We start from the raw sequence: 26,063 nt of genomic DNA, 5'->3' as shown, positions 1-26,063 counted from the left end.
GCTCTAATAAAACTTTTTCAAAATGCTTACATGGTTTCTAAACAGAATTTATCAGCTGGCATGGAGCAGTAATTTAACTAGTTCAGTCCTTGATGCAATTGGATGTAGTAGGAAAAGCTGTGAAAGTCCTGCTTTCCTCTCTGTGTGCTGCTGTGTAGAAGGGGCCATCTGGTACAGCGAGATGTTGGTGACAGTGTTGCTTGGCCATCTTCTCTGGAAGGCAAAGGTTTGAGGCTGCTGTCTTCCCTTTTGACCAGAGTCAAGGCTGGCTCCAGCTGGTGCTCAATTTCAGCTGGGCTGGCAGGTAGTTTTTTGATTCCCTTGGTACTACAATCCTGTTCATGTCAGAGCTTTGTTCAGAAGGAAGTAATGCACTAATACACAGGAAAAACTGCTTTCCTGTGTGCTTAGGTGGAAGTGTTGGTCTATTAGTCTGTTTTGTATTATCAATGAATTTCAAAGTCCACATTGTAAATGTTGTGATTTGGCTTAAATGTAAATGTGGAATGGACCTGGAGCCTGACACAGTGGAGTTGCAGCTATTAGTTGCAAAAGCTTTGAAGAGCCAGACTGTGCAGTCACATAAAGACAGAGCCTAACTGGGAGTATCTGGAAGCTGGGCATGTGTCTTCACTTGAACAGTTTTCTTCTCACGCAGCCGTGATGTTAGGAGATGAGGTAGCACTAAAATATTATAATACCAATGGTGCTCTGTTTCTTTATGCTTATGTAGTTCATGCGTTGTGAGTATCTTGGCAGTCTGCAAACACTGCAGGCACGACTTCTTTTGTTTCAAACAACAGTGTTTCAACACTCAGACCACGCAGTGACCAAGAATTATAGCAGATTAATGAAGAATCTTCCGTAGTGTGGAAGGTGCTGAGCAGTGAGCTAGTGGAGTTGCTTCTGTTACTGAACCTAAAATACTGAAGTGAACTGGCTAAATAGGCTTCTGCGTCTGCATTGCAGATTTGCATTGAGCTAGTAGACTGATGTTAGGCTTGGCTATGCTAATGCAATTTTTCTACCGGACTGCAGTTAATTACCTGATACTTGCTGGCAGCACCCACCTGTACAGTTGTATCCACTCAACAGTAAGGGGTTGCTTAAGGAGTAAAACATTTCAAGGTGACTCTCACAGTCTAGCCTCCACTTGTGAGTGGTATGATAGAGGAAAGTTAGTATAGCACTGGACACAATTTAGCAACAACTGATTGACTAAAATGTGAGAGTATGGAAACTGAAAATTGAGGGGAAGGTAAAGTAACACATTATTATGGTGCTGTATGGTTGCCTTTCATTGAATATACAGAAGAGACATGGTAAAAGACAAACGTAAAGCAGGACTTTACTAAAAAAAGGACTTTGTGCCTACTGAAAAATCCAGAAATTTTCCAAATTCAGAAGTTGCCAGAGAAATAATGAGTGAATGGTGTGGCCTTTCTAAAAAACTTCTTTGATCCAGAGGATGTAGTTCTTATTTTGCCTGTTTGCCTTCGCTAAGCTCTGTGGAGTCACGCTGCAGTTAGACTAGATGTCAAGCCAAACACAACTGTTTGTAATATTGTTTGCACACAAAGCAAGGTGTGGTGTTAGAAGCAGCTTTCAACACAAAAGCAAATGACAGACTATCAGTTTCACTAATAGGAAAAAAAAAAAGCCTGAACAAACCATGTCCTTTGCAATAGAGGTTATCCAACAAATCTTTCACATTTTTATCAGTCTGCAAATCAACTTGACGCAATTGTTCATTCCTAAAATTTTAGATCAGGTGGTAACTGCTCGACTCAAACTTGTTTAGGACTCACTAGCACAGCCACATGGGACTGGCACTTTCACCATTTAACATGGCTTTGTGAGGCAGCTGCAGACCATTTACTCTGTCTCCTGAGTCACAGTTTAGGAACCCTTAATCCAAAACGAATGCTGTGAATCATCCCCTGTGGACCCGGCAAATTCATCCAAGCTGAAGACGGATGGGAAATTACAACAATTTGCAATAGAGATGTTCCAGAGAGGTTCTGCTTTTCGTGATCTGTGATTTCTTGATCCTCCTAGCTCAGGGAGGGGGAGCTGGAGATTTAACATTCTTGCAGACAATTCCTCAGAGCCTGTTTGCAGAATTTCACTAGAGTTCCCTGAACTCAGTGTGATATTTGTGCATCATGGGGTGGTGGAAAAACCAGTCACGCATTCTCTAGATGGTCACCGCAGGCTCTCTCCCTGTTTGAAGGGAGCTGAGCACTTTAAGTTCTTTTCTTTGTTGCTGGTTGTGCTGTCATAAGTGAGCAACGCACAGTTATATGGAATTTGAACATTCAATGCCTGTGTGTTTGTGAAGGCAAGCATTTGGAGTAAAGTCGAACTTGTAGGAAACAAAATCCTTGTAGAAAGTGAATCTCTTTCTCCTTGCCTGCTCCTCCCCTCTGCTGCCCAGGCATCCTTTCTGCCAGAAGTGCACACCCAGATTGACTTTTAAGAAGGGTGCAGTTTTATTGAAATGGTTTAACTACACAGATGCCATGCTGTCCCTCACCCTGTAGGGAGGGGTGGTACAGAGGCTGCAGTGGGACCACACTCTCTGGACAGACTCTTTGCTTTTTCTATGTCTATTAAAACGTTCTGGATTCACTTTAACCCCTTTCTTGTCTTGCTGGCACAAATCGTGAATAATTTAAAACATTTCCAGTTCAAGGCTGGGTTCTGCTGTCTTGGTGTCTGTTACTATTCAGAATGAGCATACTTGCATTTTTTTTGCTCGCAGTGTTCACTGTACCTTTAGCATAACCATATCATTCTGTCTAGCCTTCTGCCCCTCCCCTGCCCCCCCCCCCCCCCCAACAGTCACAAAAAGTCCCTGGGAAACTAAAGCCATGGTTATGTGAATTCAAGAGAAGCAAGGAATACTAAAGGAGCTGCTGCATATCAATTACTAAAGACACAAGGCAGATGCATTTGCTCATCTTGCACAGTTAAGGCAACTAACATGGAGCTTTTGCTTTTCTTTTTAACAACCATTTGAAGGAGGGCTATTTTCTGTAAAGCCTTTGCAAGCGCAGTGTTTTGCAATTCAGAAATACTAAGAAGTCTTGAGTATTTATTAATTCACCAAATGTTTTCTTTTGTTCATGGCTGGAAAGGGATTCATTCAAACCACAATGTCCAGATTCCCAGGGACTGTGGCTTGCATTGAGCTGTCATGGGGAGGGAGAAGAGAGAATATGATGGTTTAGAAAGTAAATACAGAGTTAAAGTGCCTGTATGGGCAGCGCTCCATTTTGAGAGAAAAGGCAGGATCCACACAGTCTTTTGTTTAATCAGAAAAAATCAAAGCAAAGTTCTGTGAAAAGAAAACAGGTTTGCTAACTTGTCGATTACTTGATTGATCTGGTATTGTAAAAAAAACAACCCTGCTGTTATCTGTGTTTGATGTTGAACAGCAACTGTTGAAGAGCTGATAAAACGAGTGTGTCACTCATGCCTGAGGAACAATGTGAGAGGCTCTTTTCCTAACTGTAGTGTATGGAAACAGGCCTATAAGCATGTCAGAAAATTAGGTATAAACATCTCAAGTGAGAAGCTTTGGGAGGCCTGCTGTGATAGAAGTTGAGGAAGAGGATGGCCCCACTCCACATCTGCATCTCCATGCTGGACCTGCAGCAGCATAAATCTCTCAAGGACTGACTTGTCTGTTGCTGATAATCACTGATTTCAGCCATTTTTGCAGTAAATCTCTGTCTATCCCTAGTTGGTGAACTTCCCTTGAGACTGGCTATAACACCTTCCAATTAATTTTTATTGACATATCTTTGTATTCTTTTAAGAGGAAAACTTCCCGACACTGTTGAGGAGGGAAGTTAGTGTTAAAGGCAAGGTGTTCGCAGAGTAAAAAATTTGCTGAATTGTGGAATATATAGGAAAACTGGTGAAAAAAATAGCCCTCGATCAGTTCACTTACTCTAACTACTTGACTTTACTACTTCAAGTAAATGCAAAAAAGCCTTTTTTTACTCCAGTGGGTGAGTGAAAAAATATTTTTTGTAGGATTCAAATGTGCATCCTCTAATTATGACATGAAAAAGGGACTTTTTTGGCCGTGAAAAAGGAATTGCTTTTCATGTTCACCAAAGGGTACTTCAGGGATTTAACTTTCCAGAAGTTCATTTTTACCATGTTGTTGACCTTTGGAGTCAGGTACAGTGTACTACTTTTGAGTAACTTTTGAGAAGTTACGAGTTTCCTTTGAAATTTTCTTCAGAATATGCATTGTAGCTCTGTGCTTGGATTTTCCAGTAGTCATGTAAAAAAACCCCAAATCCCTACCAAAAATATTGACAGTGACATATGAAACCAGAAAGATTGGAGCTGTTTGTGTTATATAACAAATTTATAAAACAGCTTCAGAAAAGGGCTGTAGTGACTGGGATACTTTGATTTTATTTTATTTTTTTCATTTACTCCCCCCCCCCTCAAATCAAAGGAGACGAAAGCACAGTTCTAGCTTTGCAAGTTTTGTTTATGTCTCTGTGGTCGTTCTCCTGTGTTGTGGAGCTCTGCACTTCACCTAACCATTATGGTAGACTGTCTACTTGTGAAGAGGAATGTAAAGAAAAGTAAAGTATCCCAGAGTTCTAGATGTTTTCTAGTATAAAAGCCAAAACTAATTTGCTTGTGGCATATGATTTTCAGGATATATCGAGGGAGGAAGGGGAGGAGGGATAAGAGCTTCATTCAGAAAAACTGACCAGTAAATTATTTCCATTACACTGTGACAGCTGTTCAGCAAGAAGTAAATGTTCATATTTTTCTGAAAAGCAAAATGATGGTCTCTACTCTTTAAATTAAATTAAGGGAAAAAACTCATGAATTAATGAACTTCAGCAAAGTGCAGGAGCAGCTGGGTATTTAAAAAGTATGCGTATGTTATGCTAACTATTGCAATTGGAAGCAGTGGTGGAACTCCACAGACAAAACATCTCACAGTTCAGATCTGTATCCAAACCTCTTGCTTGAAAGTTTGGCCTGGAAATTTCTCAACAGTTAAATCATAAGATGCTTGATGCTTCTCATTCTGGTTCCAGCTGGGAATCTGCAAAGCGTAATGCTTAAGCTGACTATTCACTTTGATTCTTGGAAATAGGAACAAGTTTCATAAAGAAACTGGTTTGGGTTTTTTTCAGTTATGTTGTGGTTGTTTTTTTTCCCTGCATTGGTTTGCCTATTGCATATCATTAGCAGATGGTGACACATATGCCCTTTCCATAGTTTTCTATTTTGGTACAGGAGCTGCTAATAGTCCCATTTTGACTTGGGAGTGTATTAAGCTTTGTTAATGCATCTCTGGTAATTGTAATCCTGGCTTATGTTCCTGAATTATGGCTACAGAGTCAGAAGATTTTTATTTCTTCAGGCCCAGAGCGTAACTGTACCTTTTCTGATAACTTTGTGGTTCTTCCAAAAAAAACACCCCACAAAATCAGAAAACCCATAGGCTTTTAGTGAATAGCGGGGTATTAGTAGCTATCCAAAGTCCACTGCAGTATGTGAGCAAGTTGCTCTTCTGTCTTTAAAATGATGGGGTTTGGTGTAGAACAAATAATACCTAAGTAAAGCGATGACACTTCCCCCTGCCACTATGGTTACTAGTGAGATCTGCGTCTTACTGCACTTGAGAGTGGAATTGGCAAGAAACAAATCTGTATACCAGGCTGAATCCCATTTCCCTGTCTCTGTAATTAAGATGCTATCGTCTCTTAGGATGTTTTCTAAGCAAAGTAATTTTGTTTTCCGTCAACCTGAATTGAATACCTGTGCACCAAAACAAATATTGGAAGACTCCCTTTATATTTTGTCCAAGCTGACAGAAACATTTAGACCTAAGAAGGTGATGCTGTGTTTCATAATTTAAATTTAAAAAATGACTGTTAATGTGACAGTCACTGTGGATTGTTTTAGGTTTTTATTGCTCCCCAAAAAGATCTTTGTTTTTGATAGGTACTGTAATAAGATTTTACCTGCAGGAGAAGCTGCCTCCAGAAGCCTGCCCTAATCCTGTTAGATGGTGAGCAGAGATGTTGCAGTCATTGACGTGCAGGCAGCGAGGATTGGGACTTGGGCTTGGTTTGTGCTGTTAAAATTGGAAATGCTCAGTCTAAGCCAGGGAGTCACAGTCATTTAGTCATTTGAGAAGACTGTGGCTGTGCTTCTGCCTTAGTGGCTCTTTCTGGTGTCTGTTGAGGGAGTGCATGGGAACAGCCGTGAACTTCCTACACGTGTTGCCCTTGCCTGTAATCCTGGGACATTTCTCTGCAGATCTGCCCGTGGGTTGTGAGACCCGTGGAGGCACCTGAGAATGCCTTTGCGTTGCCACACACCCAAGTTAAAGCAGCAATAGCACAGTATTCCTCTGCTGCATGAGGACATGTGTGTTGCTGCTCAGTCATTTAATTTAGCAACAGGACAATGGGAGGGAGAAAAGAGGAAACAGAGCCAGAAAGTTTTCAGTGGTTTCTCGCTGAGACTCAAGGAAAAGAGAATAGCTCCATAGAGGGAAAGAGAAGACAGATTTCTAGTAGAGATGCTCAGAAAAAGGCTGTTCTGACCCTGCTGCTGCCTGGGGGTGTCCCTTCCCAAAACTAGAAAGGGGAATGAAGATGATGTTACCAAGGAAGGGTGGAGATAATGAGAACAAGCTGAAGTTTGATGCGTTTCTTCATTTGATGAATGCCGATGGAAGAATGCATTTAGTTTTGTAACATTTCCACTGGGCTAAGCAGTGTCATTTTGTTTTATTATTGTTATTGCACCCGTAGTTTTGTTTTGAACTGCATACAGCTCTACCTTGCAATATAATCTTACATGTTTGCTTGCTGGCCTGTGTCCCCCACTACCCTCTGCTGGAAGGAACAAGGATTTTTCAGTTGCGTCCTTGTGCCCTGAAACAGTCCCAGTCCTCCAGCAGAAAAGGACTGTGAACTGGTTTGAGAGGACCCCAGTTCTGCCCTGCTGTTGCTGGCATCCATCCTGCAGAGAAGAGACCTGGGCCATGAAATGTTACTTGGTTTCACAAAAGTGCATGGCTTGGTGAGGGAGTACGTATGCAAATACCCAAATGCAAAGTTAGTTTTATAGGATGAAACATGAACATCTTGTGCGTTTTTCTTTTCTTAAATCTGAGCTAAAGGAATTTTGATCCCCGCCCACCCCACCCCACCCCACCCCACTGCACCCTGTTTAAAATCTTAGTATATTAGGCCCTCCTTATACCAGCTATGCAAAATATAAATGTCATTATATAAATATAAAACCCCTTCAGGAGGATATTCCAGAGTGAAATGAAAGATGGGATTCTAAAAGAGGCTTTTTTTTTCCCCCATTATTGTTTATTATTATTACTATATAAATGTGTAATAATATATGCTGGAGCAAATGCTCTAGTACTTGATATATGAGAATATTTACACTTTCTACCCTATCTTCTGTATCTATTTGTAATAGAGGTACCTCTACCTGTTTGTTTCACTCATCCCTTCTGTAAAATATGAAGTCCTTGATCTTTCTGGTTTAAAGAGGGAAACCTTGCAATAACTGTAGTAATTTTGCTGCATGTGTGTCTAGAAATATTCAAACGAGAGTTCAGATTAGGGCTGGCTTCCTTTCCCTGCATAAGCAAGCTATTGCATAGATGAAAGAACTTGCACAGCAGCTCTGAAGCATGTTATTCAGGCCATGGACGGGTATCGTTTCCAGATTTCAAAGGCAATACATGATCCAGACAAGTCTGCAAGAAACTGGTCTTAATTAGTTGTAAATTTCCTGAAGAGCTCTGTCAAGTCATGGAAGAAATTTAACTGCTATTGCCAGCCTCACAGGTTTTTCCTTCCCCTCCTTTGTACAAGTATCTCTAGCTGCCCCAGCACTGCAAAGAGCAGCTGGCAGATTTGTCGCAGCTAGCTGGATACTGGGGTGTGTGCCTTCCTCAGACACCTGAGTTGTGGCAGCAGTGTCAGACCTCGCCTGCTACTGGATGGTCCTTCATGTCTTTCCAGCTCAGGCCATGCAACATCCCTGACAGGGCCAGCTGGCATCTCACTGCGGGTTCATGAAGCAAGTGGCATGCATGGTAGAGAAATCCAGTCCTCCAGTAAGATATTCCCTCCCAGTGTCCACTATCCCAAGCAGCCTCTGCGGCTCTTTTCAGTGCGGAGGCAACTTGTTCTCTGATGCAAACTCATGATGGGCACCCTGGCACCCAGGCTGTCCAGAATTAAGCTCAGACACCTGGGCTGTCTCTGCTGGTGTACTCTGCTTTTCTTCTTTTTCACTGAGTCTTGGAAAGCTAATTATGTTACCCCATTCTCTGCTAATCTACTGAGGACATGATCACAGGGTTTAGACCTCATATTGAATGTTTCTTACGCATATTGGCTCATTGTTAGTTTAAGTGGCATGTACTTTAATCTGGTAAGATGCTGTCTTTTAGTTAAGTAATTTCTCCAGTAGCTGTAAAGGGATGGTATCTGGTGAAATTTAATTTCTTTCTACACAGCTCATGTGGAAAAGGGATATCTAAAATGTCAAATTAACTTTTCAACAAGGGTAATATAGACTGTATCTTTTCACTGATGTCACCACCCCTCTTCTTATCTCATAATATTTCTTTACTTGCCTCTCTCTCTCATCACAGCATACTTGCAATGAGCTACCTTGCTTCCACTACAGTACTCTCTCTTGAATTCAAACACTGAATGTGTACTAGATGTGTTCTGCCAGTATGTGGCTGGGGAATACAGTGAGCAAAGTCTGCAAAAATCCTTCTGTGCCAGTAGCTGGGATCACCTCAAGTGTGTCTGAGTTAGGCTGCTGAAAATTTGAACTTATTTTAAAAAGAAACTCTATAGGAGCAGCCCACCTGATGTTTCAGCATTGCTGGTGGATTCATGCATGTATTGACAAAGATGAGGACAACACGGGAACAGCCTTCAGTTAGGGAGGGGCTATCCTCTGCATTTTTTTCATCAAGAGGCATGGGATTCCATCTACCCAACAGATACTTGGGTTACAGGTTGCTGAGAGGTCTGGAAGATCCTGAGGGTCACTAGTGGTATAAAACCCAAATAAGCTGCGTTCGTCATTACTCAAGGAAACAGGACTCTGGGACTCAAGATGAGGGGCTGTCTCTTTAACACTGCTATAATAGGTGTGTCATTAATTTAATAATTCTGGTGTTTACAAATTAGAAGCACAAGTTTGTATTCCACATGGTGTCTTTGAAAGGACTGAGAAAAACTGAACTTGCATAGCATGTGTATCCCTTTCAGACACTGTGAAGTATCTTTTGACCTCCCTGAGCACCATGCTGGACAGTTGGACTGTGATCATTGCTGGAAGTGGTGCACATGGGAGCACAGGCTGAGAGGGCAGTGCAGCCACATGCATTGAGAACTCGCCTGTGTTATGAGTTATTGGTTCACACAGCATCTTTTGGAGGTAATTCTCTGATTTCCCATTTAGCAAGGTTTCTGCAGCTTGATAATTCCCTTAAGTGAATTTTGGAATGGGCTGGAAGTCATTCAGCTGTTGCAGTACAGCGATGCTGGTGGCAGCCATATGCAGACAGAACTGCAAAGGAATGTTACTGGGCAGCAGTTCCTTCTTTTTCTAACCAAGTGGATTAAAACTATCAGTGTGACAGGGCAACTAGTGTCTCTCCTGCTGTGGTTATTTTGCAGTGAGTCCTCACTGCCCCCCTCTTTACTGTGACCCAAAGACCACCCATACACTCAGCTCTCTTATTAGCCGATGGAAAAAATGGAGTTTGGTTCCAGCTGCTCAGCATGTTGATAAAAAGTACTGATAAAAGGTTGGTGCATGTTTGAGAAGCCCTGGATTACACTTGTCCTTGCCTCTTCCAGCTTGCATGGCATTTTAGGCTTTGCAAAATCCAGGGCTTAGAAATAAAACCCAGGAGCTTCACATAAGGGGGTTTGTCTCTGGATCTGTGTGCTCACTCTGTAACCTGCACTCAGAGTCCGCTCTGATTTGCCCATAAACTGGAAGTTGGATCCTTTCCATGAGGCACCAGAGGGTTTCCTACTGCTCAGGGTGACTCCGCTTGCAGCCCATTAGATGCTTGAAGTGCTGTGAAGATCTACTGTCTCACTTTGATGTGAGCATTATCCTTCTCCTAATACAAAAATGTTACTGTGTACTTTGAAATCTAGTCTATATATACCCTAGAATCAATGTGCAATGAATGCCTTCAATTTGAGGTGCAAACAAAAAGCTGAGTATTTCAAGTGATGCTATGCTATTATAGCATATTCCTTTGCAAGTATATCAAAACAAAAACTGTCTCCTGGGCTTTCATGTATGTCAGTAAGCACTAACCAGCTCTGCATAGGTCCTTAATTCACTGCAGGACAATGCAATTTTCAAAGCATCATGTAAAGAAGGATTTTGCTGATTTGATCTGTATTTGCAAAGGAGCCCAGTCCCTGCCTACCCAAGCCCTGCTGCTGTGAGCAACTGAGTGCAGCTCCCAGCAGTAACCGTTGTCTTTGCTACTTTCATGGGTGCTCTATCAGGTTTCTGGACTCCCAGCAGCTGCTGAGCATGCAGAGAACATCTTTGCAAAGCCACGTGTGTTGAGTCCAGATCAATCCAATCTTGTCTGCTCACTGTACACATGATGTAAAGTCACATTGTGTGTGTAGCTCATAAAAGTATGTCCTGCCCGGTGGCTGCAGGGTCAGTTTGTGCCTGTGCAGTAGGTCTGGGATGGCTAGATGGCTTCTGAACTTGAGGGTGATGGTTACTCCAGGTTTACCCCGTGGTTGTCTCACTCAGAATTGGTTATTAGTGTTCATGTTCCTTCTCTATATTTCTCCCACATCAGTTCACATGACAATCATGTCTTCCCTCAGATACTCAGAGGCTGTTTAAAAAGGGAGGAAGGGAACATGCTCCAGAGGTTTCAAGCAGCTTTGTGAAAAAGGTAGAGTGTATTTTACTTTGGGGTGATGTATAGCCCAGATAAGACTTTTCACCAAGGACCATTATATGTCAAGTTGACTTTTTAATTGATTTAGCTCCTCTGATCTGTGCGTTGCCAGACATGAACCACTAGCCTTTGGATGGAGTCCAGGGTGTAATGGAAAGTTCACTGAAACTCCATCAGCTCTTGTTAAACCTGAGTGAATTTCAGCCCAGCACGTTTCTTGTGAATAATTAAATGCAGTTAAGCAGGTGATGGATTTGAGCCTCTGTCTGTAGTGTTCAGCTATATTTCAATTAGGAAGGGGCTCATGACATTCATGAGGGTTTTGGGGTGATTTTTTTTGCCTCTTGTGATGGATAACTGCACCTGGAAACCCAGCGTAGATGTTTTGGTATCTCCCACTTGTGACCAGCATGAGTTGTTCCATGTGACACTCATCTCTCATTGTTTTCTGTTTTTCAGTAGTAAATTCTCCAGTATTTACTTCTCTTTTCCCCATTTTTACATGACATTTGGATTTGTTATCCTTTACTTTGATGTTACTTTTTATCAGTACAACTGCTGTACTCACAGTGAGGGTGTAGTGCTATGGCAACAATATATTATCTGCAGTCTTGCCAATGAGTAAGATATGGTGCAGAAATTAGTTCATTTATCAAAATCTGATGCAGCAGAGCTGAGCAAAGGACCTGGCTATCCTGAACCTCCTGCTATTTTCACAAGACCTGTCATTCTTTTTCAGGTTGGTTATGACGCTCAGATACATTCTCTCCTGACTGTTTCTGGTGATGCCTTGTTAAACCTACAGATGTCTTAGCACCTTGGAAATTATTTTTAGATATACAATAATCTCCGAGCTATCTTTGGTAATGACAAAAAATGGAAAATGAGCTTCTTTTTTTTTCTTGTGTTACTATTCCAGAAAGGTAATTTTCTGTGATTTCAGGATAGGAAAGAGCATATAAATAGAAAAATCTTACTCAGACTGGTATATGTGAGGAATGTGTTAGATTTTCACTGCTAAAGACTGAGAGATCTGCCCTTCTCTGCTCTGTGGTGCAGACTGGGCAATGTACAGCCTTCAGGATGCTATCTTGCCTTCTCTGTCCTGCGTACACACCGGTGGAATGGGCTTTACAGTACAATGTTTACACAAAATTTGAAATTCTTCTAAAATGTGGATGTTCAGAATCAGTCAGTTGATAGAACTTTCATTTATGGACCAGCTGGTACAATGATGGATTAAGAGGACTTTCACCTCTGTGTACCTATCTCGGCCATCCAGACTGTTGTGCCTTTTGGGACAGGGCAGCTTTGGGGCAGCCCAGGGCACTGGGTCCAGTTCTCAGGGTTGCTGGGTATCAGGGTGATGTTAGAAATGTTAAATCTTTGGTCACATCTGGTGATGATTCAAAAATTTTTACAGGGATTTTCCAGTACACAAATTGTTATATGTTCTTAACGTTCAGGGTTTGGCTAGAAACTCTTGGAGAGGAATCAAACCAGGTCAGGCTGCTACAGACTTATGGACACAGTTTGGAAGTTTTCAGTGAAATTAGTACCAGTGCTTAGTCAAATTATCTTTGCCGGTTGACCCCTCTTATCTCATTAGTCCCTACTTCACTGAGCTGCTTCTACTTGCATGCACTGAATCAACTATTTCGTGTTACTGTTCTACCACTCTAATGGTGGAAGTTGATTCAAGTTAAGAGATGGTTTCTTTTCTGTGTTATAAACCCATGCCTTGTGATTTGTGCAGAAATAAATTGTTTTGTTGCATATCAGCCATCTGTTTGAGACTGAGAGGAAGGATGTGTGGTAATCTCAGATTGAGTATTAGGTGCAGCTGAGCAGCCAAATAGACAGTCCCTGGGGTCATCTTATTAGGTATGGATAAGTATCCAAAGTTTGGGTGCATGCCTGTACTCCTGAGGTTCCCACATCATCTCTGTGCACTACACAAGCAGATTTCACTATCTTTCTGTTAGAAGGAGAAGGGTTGGAGCCTCATGGATTTCCATGTTCTGCTCCTCGCCTCTGGCCTACAGGCACGGAACACCCTGAAGGGAGCCTGTGCGCACATGTACTTGTTGTGCTTCCAGAAAAGTGTAAAATGACCCACTGGCCTTCTTTAGTAGGTAAATCAGACACATCCTCAGGGAACAGCCATCAGCAGGAGCACTGTGCTACACCCTGCCCATTTCAGGAGAGGTGGTGAGTGCCCGCAGCTGGCCTCCAAGGAAGCGAACACCAGGGCCACCAGCCTGGCCCTAAGAGATGCTTTAAGGTTTGCAAAATCAAAGGTGATCCCTTGCCTGTTGTGCAGTGGGGAAGATGGTCTGTCAGTAGTTTGTGTCTGGTTTGCAAAAGGTCTAACTGGGGTGGTGGAGGGAAGCAAATGGCTTCCAGTCACACTGCAAGCCGATGTCAGAGCCGAGACTAAAAGCCAGTACTTGAAATTCCAGGTTCCATCCTCTGTGGCCTACTGCCTCTCTAAGCATGTTAAGATTTTAATGAAACCCACCAAATTTTAATTTAAAGCAGGAATCAAGAAAAATGTCTTATTCAATTACTTAATTATAGGTGAACTATGATTATAAGACACAAACATGTCTTGCTACAAAGCATCAAGTAAAAAAGCAGAAAGGATTATTTGTTGCTTAATTTAGCAGAAGGTGGCAGCTCATCATGCATAAGTCTGCCTGACACCTAGCAAGTTCTGTGATCCTATTTGTTAATCTTTTTAACTTTCCATTTTATTAGGATAGGGTTTCAAGAGCAAATAGGATAAATGAGATTAAATCTGTCACCCTAAATTACTCTCCTCTGAGTTATGAGCAGAATCACTCTATGTCGGAGAAGTATAATTATGGAAGAAAATGCTGCCTCTGTAATTGTGTGCTTCGTTCAGAAGAATTTGAGATTATAATTATCTCTAGTATGCCACGGTGGTGTATGCTGGCTCTTAATTTCTACAGTAAACAAAACCATTGAAGGTTTCTCTCTTGAGCCATTCTTGATGTAGCAATATTATCCTTCAGATCTCCTGGTTCAAGCAAGGGGTCAACACTAACTTGGAATAGAGAACCCGTTGTACATTTATTTTCACATTACCTTGAACTTAAACATTGATTGTGCAGTGAGGAATAATGGCCATGGGAAACAGATTGTCTTCTGAGCTGCCGCTATGCCAGGTGGGGCATGTCTAGGTGCTTATGCAAAAAGCAAGTCATAGCACATCTGTTACTGTGTTCCATCATTTAACTTTTCGGTGGTCCAAGGATATTGCCTTTGACCTCTGCAGTGACTGTGTTTCTGCAGGGACTCCAGCAAACAGAGCAGCTTTCTTTGACGATAATTAAGCTGTAATAGAAAAGGTCTGTGTTAAACTTAGTCTTTTTGCTCCTAGATGTCATGTGCACCAGAAATCTTAGGGTTTAGTTTTTCTCTCAGAAAAATGTGCTGGTGGTGCTCCATTAGGGGACTGTACACTGCTCTTGGCTCTATTTAATTTATATGGCCCTATAAAATTTGTGGTACACTTCATGCTCTATAGTTCCACTGTGAGATGAGTTGAAGACACAAGACACTAGGCTCTTGAAATTTTGTGTTCACCAACCAAAGAAAGCATTGAACCCATGTGTTGTTTACCTAGATTCATAACAACTTCTGTTAGAACAAGCAACTAGATTTGTCCCATAGATGGGCATTATTACTGCTGGGAACAGATCTCCTGGGGAGAAGATACGCACAAAGTAAAAAGACACTCACTACAGGTGCTGCTCAGACAGTTCTGCAGCTTCCCTCTTGAGGCAGAGAGCGTAGAGGGTCAGAAGCCAGACTTTTGTATGATGGATTAGTGATAAAACAACCTGCCAGACTTGGATTAGAATTTCTGTTACATTGCCTAAAATTATGTGTGCATTAGAGGGGAGGGACAGGGAAGATGCATCATTTTGGGGAGAATCCTAGTAGCAATTTTATTTTCTTTTTCAGACTTTTGTACAGTTACAAGCCAGGACTTGATCTCTTTTTATCAGCCAGTCTGGTTTACAAATGAGCCCCCTTTTGTCCCATGTAATTTTATGTTATCTATGATACTGCATAAAGATTCTGGGAATAAAAAATGGAAGGGTTGTGAACAGACCTTCTGGCTAATATGTACAATGACTCACTCTATCCTCTATTTCAACTTCCGTGAAGTATTTTCAGATGCAGTATTTACCCATTAAATGAGCTGTTCAGTTTAGCTTATGGCTAAAGCTTTTCCTAGTATTTTGATGTATTTGTTGGGAACATGACAAAGTAAATCACAAATGAGAACATTAACAAATGCTTACATTAATCATCTGAGACAGTCTCTCTTATTATAATCTTGTTCGGAGTAACTAGTTATCTGTAAGAAAGGGTTTCCTGTCCCTTGATTTGCCAACTTACTTGATTTCACTGCCAGTGAAATCTCTCCCCCATGCTTGACAAGCAATGGGTAACTTCATAATCCTCTGTGTAAGCAGTTTCTTCATGGGAAGAAATCAAATCAGTCATTGCCATTATTGATCGTAATTTTACTATAATTTAGAGGGAAGAACCTTCCCTGGGTAGAATTAATTCTATAACTGCTTATTTCAGGATTTCCTTTAGTTTCCTCCAAAGGATCTGGCAGAAACTGTTAGTGACAGGCCTGCAGCTTGCTTGGCAAGGTCACTGCGGCACATTTCATGGCAAGTGAGAAACTTCTGCCTTGCCTTGGTTTTCAGTCATCAGCAGCTGCTTTGAGGAAAACTGAGAATGGCAGCAAGTCTGTATGACCTTGCTGCACATTGAAATTCCACCTCCTGGGAAACATAAGGGTACCTCATGGAATCAAGCTGTCTTCATCTGGCCTCTCTGAGCTAGTTCATCTCCATCAGCTTTCTCTTCTACGAGACCTGCTGCTTTACCCAAGCTTTACAATCACCTGGATGAGATCTCAAATGCAAGAGAAACAGACACATTCAGGTCTCCTCCACTGAACTCTCAGCCCTTTCCTATTCTCTTAATAGGTGTTAATTTCCTGGGCCTTTCCCTGCTAAGACCAGTCCCAGGAGAAAACCCTATCCTTCTGATCCCCATCTGTGGGCTACAGCGAAGCATCCTTACTCAAGTGAGATTTTTTTCCTTCTCTCCTAGTCAGCCTGGAGGTTTGGCTCTGGCCACAGACATATCTTGCATTCGGCTTTACAGTTCATTCACTCTGGATGGGATTTGTCTTATCTTTTACTCGCTCCAGGCCAAACTGATTGAAGCACACACAGGGAAAAGTCCTTTTAAAAGCAGTTTGCAGCAGTGCAATGTTAAAAGCCTGGTTGTGAGAAGGAGGGAGTGTAAAACAGTCTCTTCTTGCCTGTTCACAAAAAGGAGAAAATACAGTGCCCTTCTAATGCTGGCCACAGGAGTGTGTTCCACAGCATCCCTTCAAGGTCAATAACACCATTCTCAGCTGTTCAAAACAGCATATTGGTAGCAAAACCAGTGCAAATTAGATTTGGGAGAGGGCTGCTTGGGTTTTTTGTTTGTTTTTTTCTTTCTCTCTGCAGGCTTCAGCCTGGCAGACAACCAGATTCAACCGTGGATGTAATTCAGGCAAAATACAATCCACAATATGTGGTCCGATGTATGATTTATGCTAATGGTGGCAAGGCATTGCAGCTGAATGGCTGTCTGCTTAGCAACTTTGGAGGAGTCCCTGGCTGCCAAGGCAGATGGAAATCTAAGGACCCAGTCAGTCAGGGGTCTTACTTTTTTCAAAGAGATTATTTGTCTTGCTTTTTTCCTTATTTATGTTTTCCACATTAATGAGATTGATCAGATTTTCCCCCTCAGCAGCCCTATAACACCAAATCTCTTTATGCAGAACAGACAAGTAGATTTGGTGTAGTGTTTAGAGATAAGCTTTAGAGAGGCTGTAAATGGCTAAGTGAATAAACACTGCTCTTTTCTGGGTGAAGTTGCCTGTGAGACAGGCTGTTTTCTGCTTGGTCCTGCCCTCCTCTGCTGGTGGAAGTCTTCTTCTTCGCAGCTAAAACAATTTTCCTGTAACTAACAGGCATTTCTCCATCCTTTTTCCAAAGTCTCTACTTTTTCTCCTTTATCTTCACTTCCTCTCAGTTACATTTGCCAAGTGGGCAGCAAGCCTTTCCAGTGTTCCTGAAGTGTTCTCATAGCAGATGCCAGCTACTTTCTTTTCAATATTGCATTCTTACATTCCGCTGACACCTGCAGAGCCCATGCTTGATCTATCTAAACTTTCCTTAAGGAGAGGTTTTTGTAGTGTTGCTTCTGAGTGTTATTTGGACTTGAAAACCACCCAGGGAAGTGTAGTGAGAAGTGAGTGTGCTTCTCTTTGTACCTGCTGTAGAGATCAGTGGTTTAAGAATCCTATTCTGCTTTACACCAGTGAAAAGTGAAAATAACACCAGCTGCAACGAGGCTATGTAGAAGGTAAACAGAAATGCAACAATGGGATGAGGCTTTTACACAAAGAAGCAAAATGCCAGGTTGCAAATAAGGCAATAGGGTTGCAAAGCCTTATGAGCTATGTGAACAATTGGTGCTTTCTGTACTATGTAACAAAGCAGCTTTACAAAGCGTGTCTGCAGTGTATTTTAGATCACTGAAACTGGCTTTATGGAAATTTCTGTTGTTAAATTGCGAATTCAGCCTTGCTGCGTGGCTGGTGGGGAGGTGATGAGACTACTTCTCTGTGTGATGATGGTGAATGAGAAGAAACTATGTTACAGCCAAAAGAGCCCTTATCTATAACTTTTCTTCTTCACAGGTGCCCCTGGTTGACAAAAGCCATCTCCCCAGCCATCCCAGTGTACAATGGGCTCGTGTTCTTGTTTGTACTGGCAAACTTCAGCATGGCAACTTTCATGGACCCTGGAGTTTTCCCACGAGGTAACAGAAAATGGGGCTGTTGGGGGGGGGATTTGAAAATCCAAGCTAAAGGAGATGTCAAGTAGCCAAATACACTGTTCACTGACTAATCCCTTTTTTTCTGGTATTGTTCTTGTAGACTTTATTAATTACACTCATCTGGCAGCAGAGGTGGGGATGGTAGTAAATGCTGGGTACTTTCCATCTCTCTTCTGAGCTAGGAGGTGGCAGTTGTCCTTTCACTTGCTCAGACTGGCAGCTGAGGGCACAGGGTTGCATAGAATGGTTCTCCTTGAGTAGCTCTCCTGACTGATGTGATTGTGATTTCCATCCCCTGTGTCATGCTGGCAAATTGGATTTAAGTCACTGTCTTCACAATAGGTAGCAGAGCATGGTGGAGGGGAGAGGCTAACTTTCTGAAACAGCTTCATCAAAGCAGACCTTCCAAAGGCCTTAAAACAAATGCAGAAGCACTGAACACTAAAAAAGATAATGATTAAGGCTTGCCTTAGAGTATCTAAAAATGTCTACATTTAGAAAGATATGCCTGCTTAAATTAGTACTGATTCACAGCTGATGAAATAGGATAAAGATCGCTCAGCTTTTGTAATGGGAACCACAGTGCAGCTATCTCTTTTAACATATCCTAATGAGAGAATTATCACCTCATTTTATCCGTCTTCCAATAATTATTCACATGCAGTTTGGAGCAGAGACTGCTCTAGGCAGTCTTGCTAAACCAATGGATCTGTGCTTTCTGCAAGCTGTGCTTTCTCACCTCTATTCACTGAGTTCAATATCTATTTTGAATTGCTGTCTGACAAGAACAAGGTACCTGTCCTGCTGGCTTCCCTGAATGGTAAGTGCCATGTTTCTCCAGATAGCAGGGTCTGATGATGAGCATCTGCCTGCCTTTCCTTTCCGCTGCAGCCTTCGAACCCCTGATTAAGTGTTGCAGCACTCCACTTAAGGAAATAATTGTGTGTAAAGGCAAAATAAGGCACAGACAAGATTCAGTCATTTGTGCAAGATTAAGTGATGCAGAGTTAGGTGCTTAAAGGTACAAATAGGTGCTAGGGAGACTTTCAAAAGAGTTTAAACACTTAGAGCTTGTTAAAACAAGTTTCCTGGACTTTTTAGTTCCTTCATCTCAGCAGAGATAGCAGCGATTAAACATGCTTGAGATGTGAGATTATCGAAAGCATCCATGGTCTTTGCCTTTGGTAGGAGGAGAGCTGGAATAAAGTTCATTATGCCCTGTGAGTGGTTGGTACTGAGTGTGTTGTGAATTCATACTTTCCTTTGCACTTCTCTAACTTCTTTTTTGCAAACAGATTCTTTATTTTGGACTTTGCATTTAAAAGAGAAACACACCAAGAGATCAAATAGAAACTTTGGGACATTCTCATCACCTTCCCTCCCTTCCCATCTCCCTGTTGGCAACATGGGCAGTGGGATTGAGTTCACCCTCAGCAAGTTTCCCAATGATACCAAGCTGTGTGGTGTGGTCAACATGCTGGGAGGAAGGGATGTCATCCACAGGGACCTTGACAGGCTTGAGAGGTGGGCCTGTGCAGACCTCATGAAGTTCAACAAGGCCAAGTGTAAGGTCCTGCATGTGGGTCAGGGCAATCCCAAGCACAGACACTGGCTGGGTGGAGAATAGAGGGCAGCCCTGTGGAGAAGGACTTGGGGTGTTGGTGGATGAGAAGCTCAACATGACCCAGCAATGTGTGGTTGCAGCCCAGAAAGCCGACTGTGTCCTTGGCTGCATCAAAATAAGCATGAGCAGCAGGTTGAGGGAGGTGATTCTCCCCCTTTACTCCACTCTCAGGAGACCCCACCTGGAGTACTGTGTTCAGCTGTGGGGCCCCCAGCGTAAGAAGGACATGGACCTGTTGGAGTGAGTCCACAGGAGGGCCACAAAGATAATCAGAGAGCTGGAGCACCTCTCCTATGGAGACTGGTTGAGAGTACTGGGGTTGTTCAGCCTGGAGAAGAGAAAGCTCTGGGGAGACCTCGTAGCATCTTCCAGTATGTAAAGGGGCCTACAAGAAAGCTGGAGAGGGCATGTAGTGACAGGACAAAGGGTAATGGCTTTGAACTGAAAAAGGGTAGATTTAGATTAGATATTAGGAAGAAATTCTTCATTCTGAGGGTGGCGAGGCACTGGCACAGGCTGCCCAGAGCACCTCTGGGTGCCCCATCCCTGGCAGTGCTCAAGGCCAGGCTGGATGGTGCTTTGAGCAGCCTGGGCTAGTGGAAGGTGTCCCTGAACAGGGCAGGGGGGTGGGACTGGGTGATCTTTAAGGTTCTTTCCAACCCAAACTGTTTTATGATTCTCTGTGAAGGAATCAAACTGATAAGGAAAAAGAAAGATGGAAAACACTATAAATACCAGTGCTGGGTGGAAAGAGGAGCAGATGTTATTTCAGATACAAGCGTGCATGTGAAAAAAGCTATCACCACCCCACGCCACCTGCAGAGCTGCCAGCGCAAGGAGTTAAAAAATTGTAGGAGTGATTTAAAATGAATATACAGTAGATCTGTTTGCTTTCTGATGTTGAAATTAGGTTTAGTCTTCTTGTTTTCAAGCTTCTTAGCACATTTCTGATAGTTACAAATTAACTTCAAAACCAAAAGAACAAATCAGCAACACAAAAGCTAAGATTCTAATGAAATTGCATGATTCCTTTAAGGAAGCCACCAAAAATGGTAAGATATGTTATAAAAACCTGAGGCTTGGCTGCCCTGTGTCAGTATGAGAATCTGTGCTGTAAGATAGATTCCTCTGCCAATGTATTCTTCTGCTCAGATCACTGAAAGCTGGAAATAAAACACATTTCTAGCTATATTATATCAGCTTACAGGTTCTCTGGCAAATAGGACTTGGGCTATGGGAGTAAGTAAACCCAGCACACTCTTGTATTGTTGAAGAGGGCCTGAATCAAGTTCCCAGATCCATTACTCATGTTTGAATAATTTTTTAATTTGTTGGCTCTCTGAATGTTTCTGGTATGAACTGGGATTGGCTCTGTGCGGGTGAGTTGCCAGTTATACACCAAAATGAGAGGAAAGGAAGTATTAGGTTACTGAAACTGGGGCTACCCTGACAAATCTGATTTACAGTCTGGGTTGAGATTGGCAACATTCATTGCTGTCTAATTATAGATACCAACTACAAACTGGCTTCCAGTATTTCTGATGTGAATCTATTTTATACAAACTCCTCAAGTGTCTGTCAGTTCTGCAAGATTGATGTGTTATATGCATGTAGGTATATACAAGGTACAGACTTTTCGTCTGCATAGTCAGGTTTTTTTACAAGACCTTAAATGGTTTGACTGTTCTAGTGTCTTGTTTTCACATGCCCACATGTATTATACAACATGGGCTAGTTTATAATATTATTGAAGAACCAACAGATTGTATTTATAGAAGTGCCTATGGGATTTAGAGTCTAGCTGGGTCCCACTGACTAGTAATGAAGGAAAATTATAGAGAATGGTGCCAGTACAGCACTCTGCTTCCATGCACAAACATTAATCCAGAGAATACTCTTGCAAGGTAAATACTGTAGCTGAGCCAGATTCCAAGCTCATATAAGTGAAAGAAGAAACTCCCTCTGAAGTCAGTGGAAATTAGATCATGATAACACATCTAGAGAAGATTTAACATAGAAATAAATTACAGTGATTGATGCCCCACTGGGACAACATTATCAAATTCCACCAAATTTGGAGCCAGTCAACCAACACCAGCAGCACTGTAATGTTTAACCAGGTGTCAAATAGATGTGAACTTCTTAGATTTTCTCTGTAAAAAGGAAACTAATATAGATCACAGGAATCTAGAATAAAGGATGAACTTTCATGAACATTATTCTCATTTTTTTCCTTTTCTTCTAAATATATATTTGTCTATTATAGACTGGGTTTTATTTTGTGCATTTATTTTTAAATGGCCTCTTTTCTTAACAGGGCAGTGCTTAGCTGAGATGATAAATCATCTGCCCTCCATGTTGTCCCTAATAAAATGACCGATATTGTCATCCTCATCTTACTAATGGCAAAGAGAGGCTAAATGACTAGCTCAAGGCCACAGAGTGAGACAGTTAGAATCCAGGACTTCTTGACTCCCATTCCTGTGCTTGGATCAGTAGACCATGCTGCCTTTGAGAGAGGGGAGATCTTCCCAGTTATGTATTGTTACTAAAGCAAGTTCTTGGTATGCTATAAAGAGGTGAGCACGGAGTGTGCTATAAAGTAAGAACTGATGCAAGGACTTTTCATGGGCACAAAAATTGCTTCAGAATGGCATATCTCACTGTGGCATCACGCTCCCTGGTCTTTGGGATGATTGTGGGATGACACTAGAGTGTTGAACGAATTATTGCTTAGGTCATCTGGGTTGATTTTGGGGGTTTGAGCTAGCATAACCTTCTTCTAATATTTATCAATGTAATTTATTTCACTTTATGTGCTGGTAGGCTAGCATTGAATTAATCCCAAATTTGTTCAGCAGAACTTCTCACAACAAGGGCTTGGGTGATCTCCATCTCCTCTTTGACTACATGTAGTCTGCAGCTCATCTTGTTCATGCGGGTTGTATGTGATGGCTAAGATAAGACTCAAACACCTCTCTTTGTCCAGGGGCTGGTGAGTAAGGTTGCACAGCCCTCCTATGAGCCCTGATCACCGACGTGTTCTGCAGCCCTGACAACCTGTTCTGACAGTCCATCACTTCCACCACTCTTATTTCCCTGACAAGCCCAAGAGGACATGCAGTGGCCCTGTATCCAAGGCATCGACTGGATTAGCTCTTTTATCTTTAACCTTTGTTATTTCCACTAACTTTTAGTTTTGCATTGAGCAGCAGATGAAGATGAAGATAAAGATGATGACTTCCGAGCTCCACTCTACAAGAATGTGGAGATTAAAGGAATCCAAGTACGGATGAAATGGTGTGCCACCTGCCACTTCTACCGTCCTCCACGCTGCTCTCACTGCAGCGTCTGTGACAACTGTGTTGAGGTAACATTTTTGTTGATTACACGATCTGTTGGCTTTGCCTTAGTGATGACATTGCACATACTACTGAAAACATGCATTTGGGTGCCTCCTCCAATATTTCAGTTCTTGGAAGTTCCCAGCTGTAGTCTTGTTGACGAACTCCTACTAATTAGTACCATTTGAAACACAGCCCTCAGTTATCATGGTTGTTACACATGCAATAATGTTTGATGTCAGCTTTGTTGCCAGTGATAATGAGAATAAAAATTTATAATGCTGGCTATGTCTTCCTTAAAGTAGCTAAGGGATCATGAGTGTAAAAAAGGAGTGAATGGAAGAGTTGATAAAGGGGCAGAGTTCAGGAGAGCAGGAAATTTGGGGTGAACCCTTGTAGCTTGTCATCTGTGAGTTTAGGGCTCATTGTTTAGTTTGGAACAAACTGGTGCCTACTTCAGTGGGCAAGCAGAGAAGCTACGATGGTGTGTGAGCTTTAGGAAAACCAAACACAAAAGTCAGAGTGGTCCTCCAGCCAATGGAACAACTTCATGTTTGTTTCAACACCCCAGCTCAGAGCATGAACACATTCATGTTTCTAATGTTGGTCGCTCTGAATTATAGAACGTTCATGTTTCTTGATAGCCATAGAGTCTCAATGAGGCACATGGGATTTTTCAAAAACAACCCCCATAATACAGTAAGTTATGCTTTTGGGCTATACACATCCCCCAGACTGTAAGCAAGTAGGAGTGCTGTATCCACAGTGGTGTATTGCCAGGGGGGATTTTTTATTGCTGAACTAAAAATTCTACTTCTTAAGGATTGTTTCTGCTGCAAGGTCTATTTTTTCCAATAGAAAGATGAAATCTTTAATATGTCTAAAATATATTCAGCTGTGCCATTAAAATGAAAGGAATTACTAATCGGAAAGGGAAAAAATACCAGAGTCAGCTGGAATGCTGTATACACCATCTTTGTCCTAATCCTCTTTGCCACAAGCAAGGGAATAGTCCCAAAGAAAGCAGCACAGTTGCATGTGAGGGAAAGGCTGCCTGGGTTTATCTTGTATCAGTCATTTTCTCCTTCAGGGCAATATAGATCTAACTTGTAATTATCTGGAAGCAGTGCTGTGTCTAGTAACATTGATAAATAGGACAAGGTTGTCCTGTTGTGGAAGGCCTTACAAGGATGCAGGATTTGAGAAGACAGAGAGTAAGGAGCTGCCAAGGTCCCTGGGCAGAGGGGAATAGCTACAGCTATTCATAAGTTGTCTCACTAAATTTCTTAAACTGCTGTGAATTATTGAATAGAGCTGGATTTTTTGTAGAAAACCTCAGTTGTATATTCTTAGTTTTAAAACATAAATGTTTTCACTAATTCTAGATCCTAGGGATTGTTTAGATGATGGTAAATTCTCAGTTGTCCCACAGAATTTCTATCTTCCACTCTCCCCAGTGGCTCAACATGAAAAATAATTTTCAACAAAGATTGCTCAAAAGTCACTGGTATAAACACTTGCAATTTCATGCTGCCATAAGGGCTCCATGGGAGTCAGTTCTGCAGCAGAAATGGAAATAGGAGAGAATCCAAAAGTAACCTAAATAAAATAGGAGAACACAAGGTGACTCTGCCTAGCTCTCCGGAAGTTTTATTGATGGTCAGATAGTTGAATGTTCCTTACTGTTCTGGTGGGCAAGCTCTGCTTATATAATTAAAATATGACTGCTGTGGAGCAATATAGGCAAAAAGCATTAATGACTTATAAATCAATAAGTCATGGTCTTAAACAGCATGCTTTATTGATTCTTGTGATGCTTATTTCCCACTCACCTGTCTATTCTAGAAGAGCTTGGAGATAGTGATAGGAGCAACTCTACTGGCTTTTACATGTGGAACCCAGTCAGGGTTGTAATTCACATCTTTTCACTTTCAGTCTAGAATGTGTAATAAAAATTATTTTCCCAAATATAAAATGTTTGAGCTAAACAAACAGAACAAAGCAGACAACACTTGCAGAAATAAAATCAGTTAAAACCTAAAGCCTGCTGTGACAAGAGGGACCCAAAAATGAATCTGTGACAAAAGTAGTCAGATTTTTTTTTCTTTACTGAAGCCTTTGCAGTGAGTACTTTATAATAGTTTCATAATCCATAGGTATTTTGGGCTGCATGCTACCAGATTCGCATAATAGACATACGCTATGTCAGCATTTCAGATATAGCCTGAAATGATCTTTATTAAATTGCTCTTGTCATTTTCTTATGTGCTTTGGGAAAGCTCTAATCCATTTCCTTGTACTTTGTAAATTTTTGGTAAATACATTGTGCAAAACTTAGAAATACAAAAACCCCTTTGTCATCATTGAGGAACGTTTAAAAATAGCATTACCACAAAACAAAGAATAAACAATTCGTTTGATGATGTAATGAATGTGTAATATCTGTTCTGAAGAACACAGAAATAAGAAGGGTTTATTTTGTGCACCAGATATTGTCTTCACATCAAGAATAATCCCATTGAAGACAGTGGATTTACATGCCTATAAAACTGTGTAAAGGCACCTGAAAGGTGTCTGTGGCTTGCCCTCATTATTAAATCTCCTGTTAAAATGGATCCAACTTTATAAGGGACCTTGAACTTTTGACTAAGACAAATAGTTAGGTTTGGGTTCATAACTATTAATGAACTTGTGCACAACTTTGCCTGTTTCTTACCCAGCTATTGCTTTTCTTTGGGGACATGCTTGGTAAAAAGTATCTTTCGTGATGTTCATTGTTTCAAGTGGATTCATTCAGCTACCTATAAATACAGAAATGTAGGGCAGATAATTCTGCAGCAGTATTGAATCTTCAAAACATTCCAGGTTATTATAACTTCATTGTAATTGTCCCCTCAAGCTAAAGATAATTTAAAAATAGTGTTTCTGCTGCTTTAAGATAAATAGACTGTCATTTATTTTTTTTAATATCCTCTCTTCAAACCCTATAAACACTCAAGTACCTCTCCACCCATAGATACAGAAACCACTTGGTCCTAAGAGCCTTATAAAGAGAGTCTAGCATGTTGTAAAGCTGCAGAACTATCCTGATGTAGTTTTACATGGTGATGGTTTGGACGTGTCTCTAAGTCAAAATATT

General features: G+C 41.5%; 1 protein-coding gene across 4 annotated transcripts in view; it reads left to right on the top strand.

Moving 5' to 3' along the window:
• The window catches only part of ZDHHC8 (zinc finger DHHC-type palmitoyltransferase 8), a 125,634-nt gene that overhangs the window by 72,682 nt on the left and 26,889 nt on the right, over window positions 1-26,063 (top strand). For all 4 annotated transcript variants that reach the window (XR_003562675.2, XM_027814019.2, XM_027814020.2 and 1 more), the window contains 2 exons: window positions 17,817-17,938; window positions 22,793-22,950. Coding sequence is in view for 3 of the 4 variants with exons in the window: in XM_027814019.2 (XP_027669820.2) it covers window positions 17,817-17,938; window positions 22,793-22,950 (280 nt within the window). In the remaining variant the exon portion in view is untranslated. The remainder of the gene's footprint in view (window positions 1-17,816; window positions 17,939-22,792; window positions 22,951-26,063) is intronic.

Source organism: Falco cherrug, chromosome 1 (assembly GCF_023634085.1).
Source record: "Falco cherrug isolate bFalChe1 chromosome 1, bFalChe1.pri, whole genome shotgun sequence".
Lineage (NCBI taxonomy): Eukaryota > Metazoa > Chordata > Aves > Falconiformes > Falconidae > Falco > Falco cherrug.
This window is presented reverse-complemented; position numbering and strand designations above follow the sequence as displayed.